The sequence below is a fragment of the Pteropus medius genome, unplaced genomic scaffold (assembly GCF_902729225.1).
Source record: "Pteropus medius unplaced genomic scaffold, Ma_sr-lr_union100, whole genome shotgun sequence".
In the NCBI taxonomy this organism is placed as follows: Eukaryota; Metazoa; Chordata; class Mammalia; order Chiroptera; family Pteropodidae; genus Pteropus; species Pteropus medius.
The window spans coordinates 3381396-3384358 of NW_024353905.1; the positions used below are offsets into that span (position 1 = coordinate 3381396).

At 46.1% G+C, this 2963-nt stretch overlaps 1 protein-coding gene across 1 annotated transcript in view; it reads right to left on the reverse strand.

Annotated features, from left to right (window-relative positions):
• Positions 1–405: 405 nt before the first annotated feature.
• Positions 406–2963, reverse strand: part of MSN (moesin) — a 14965-nt gene continuing 12407 nt past the window's right edge. Inside the window, exon 11 of the mRNA XM_039851455.1 lies at positions 406–2639. Within this exon, the coding sequence (XP_039707389.1) occupies positions 2475–2639 (165 nt within the window). The 3' untranslated portion in view covers positions 406–2474. The remainder of the gene's footprint in view (positions 2640–2963) is intronic.

The window sequence follows — 2963 nt, forward strand, 5'->3', positions numbered from 1 at the left end:
TTAGCATGGCAATAAATGAGTGTAATAGGAGGTGGACAAGCCTGGAGGTCTTCCTGAAAAGTAGGCAGAATAGCGCATGACCACCACAGGAGTCCAGAGACAGAAACCACTACTCACAAGTATCCCCAAGGCCCCAATGCCATTCAAGCCCAGGAGCATCACATGGTTAATACAGAGCCTGCCAACAGTAGAAAAGTTGGCCTGGAGCCATGGAAAGGGGCATAGGCTATTAAATCAAACATTCCTGTGCCTTGGGCAGTTATTCTACTTTTTTGAGTTCATTCCCTTCTCTATAAAGTGAGGATGAAGCAAGACCAGGAATGGGAAGGTGGTGTATAGGGTGAAAATTACAGTGAAGTATCTTACAGCCATCCATGCATACCTCAAAGAAAGATCAAATCGCAGTGAAGTCTTCCTAAATTTTATTGGTACTGAAATAGAACATGGGTTGAGCATAAACCCCTCCAAAAACAAAAACAAAAACAAAAACAAAACAAACAAAAAAAACCCCACAAATTTTAAAAACCCAAAAAACACACACAAAAAAAATGAATACAAAATCTAACTTTTCTCCCCAGCCTCCTGGGGGTGGGTTACTGCTCTTAAGGGAGCTAGATTGCCCCACAATTCCAGGTTTGAATTTAGCCAATATAGGGAATATCACCAAGAATATCAATGTAATTCACAGCAATGCACATAAAACTCCCCAAGGTCAGGAGGCGGGTAAAGGAGAGGAGAGGGGGATAGAAGCCATGGTCTCTGGGCTAGGGGTACTGCAGGGACAGTATAGCCCCCTAGGGACTGAACTCTGGGGAGAAGGTAATAAAGGAATAAAACCAAATACCAAGTACTTTAAGAATGGATTGTATGACCTATAGTGACAGGTGACATCACTAACACTGAAAGCTTCTTACATTAATGTTCTGGCAAAATATTCTCTTATCATATAGTATATACTTCCCAGGTGTGGGGGTGGTAAGGGAATGAGGTCAAAATGATTCTGCTCCAAGACTAATATGTTCTAAGGGTGCATTAGCAGGAAATGCGGAAATCAATATTGAGTTAGATGCCACTAGAATATATAATACTGGTAAAAAGAAAAAAAAAGCACACACATGCAACAGAGGAGGAAGAGGCTGCTCCTGGGTTGACAGCAAGGGTGGGGCTGTAGAAGAGACCAGGCCAGAGCCTCCAACAGTTCTCTGATTTACAGCTCCAAGGGACAGCACAGCTGGTGACAAGACCTGGGTTAGAGGTTTGTCAAACAGAGGCAGGGCCCAGTCACCACCTTGGATGGGGGCAATGGGAAGGGATTATTAGGTACACGAGGGAGTCAAGTAAACTGTGGGATCCAGGTCATGGGCTTCTCTCACCACACTCAGCTTCTATCTATTCACTACTTCAGCCAATTGACATCAAGCTCCAGGGCTCACCACACCAAGGCATGGATGGCCTTGAAGCTGGAGCTGTGTTTCAAGTGGCTCTGATGAGAAAAGTGGCCTAGGACCCCTGGCAGGGAAAATACTGAAGCCAGGTGTGAACATTTCCTCCCTTTGGCAAGAGTCTTAGATAGGGCTGAGTTTCTGGGTGACAATCTCTACTGTTACAACAGGAGGGGATTTGGGGATTGTAATGGGGAGGGGTAAATCCCAAGAAGGGAGGAGGAACCCAGAATAATAAGGGAGACTTCTGCCCATAGAGCTCACTTGAAACAGGTCTAGGTTCCCATAAAGCATTGAGGGAAGGATCTTATACCCAGTCTTGCCTGAATAGAAGGGTGAATAGCCTTCTAGGATGTTAGTGAAGCCTCTTGAAGGCACTGTCTCCCCCATCTCAACTTGGGGAGAAACTAAGTCCCTGAAGTCAGGGACAAGGCTTATTGGGACTGAGTTTATAACAGGCCCAATCTGGGAGGTAGAGAGAATAATTGAACATCTTTTCAGCCTCCAATCATTACAAAGCCTAAATAACTCTAGAAGGAATGGGCACTGGGAGGCCTAATCCTAGGTCGGTTGACATCTTAGAGCATATAGCCAGGGCCCTGCCTTCTTCCTTAAACCCTGTGATGCTCTAGTTCTTCAAATCACAGGACCCTGAGAGTAAGGCAGTGGTGGGGGCTGGTTTTCAACCTACTCTATACTTGACTTCTGCAGAACAACAGTAAATGTGGGGATGTTTCTCTAATCGAGTGAGAAGTGTGTCTGAGCTGGGGAAGTGGTCTCTTCTAGCAAACTAGATTGAATGGGACAGAGAGGGAAGACGGTCCCATTGGCACCAAAGTGAGCCATTTCTCTGCCCAGAGAAGTGAGTGAGGGCTGAGGGGTTAGGTTTGGTCCCATGGCTACATTGAACACTTGGCATGACTCCAGGGGCTGCTCTAGTTAGTGGCTCTAGCACAGTGTAAGTTAGGCAAGAATACAGGAGTACAGGGGCAAGGAAGAAGGGAAGAGGGGTCCCTAGAGGCTGGGTGCCCATTACATGGACTCAAACTCATCAATGCGCTGCTTGGTATTGCCCTGCCGGATCTGGCGCAGGGTCTTGTATTTGTCTCGGCCCAGTCGCATGTTCTCAGCATGGATCATGTCATTGGCAGTCTTCTTGGACTCATCACGGGCATTGGCCAGCTCAGAAGTGAGGGCCTGTGAGGGTGCAAGGAGATGAGGGATTAATGGCTTCCTCTCATTTTACGTCCCCTTATTTAACCAGGTTTTTTCCTCCTCTCCTTCTCTCTCCCCTCTCCCCCTTTCTACACACATACAACCACAAATTTTTCAGAGCTTTTCCCAGTCCTATTAGAACTGCAGTGGAGTAAGAACAAAACAAAAAACACAGACTTAGGGGATCAACTGATGACGAGTATTCCCTGAGAGTAGCACAATGTACCAAACATTCAGGTAGGAATTGTCAGCTAAGTGCTTCCTAAACATAAAAGGTAAAAGGAGTATGGGTGGAGGATGGGAGAA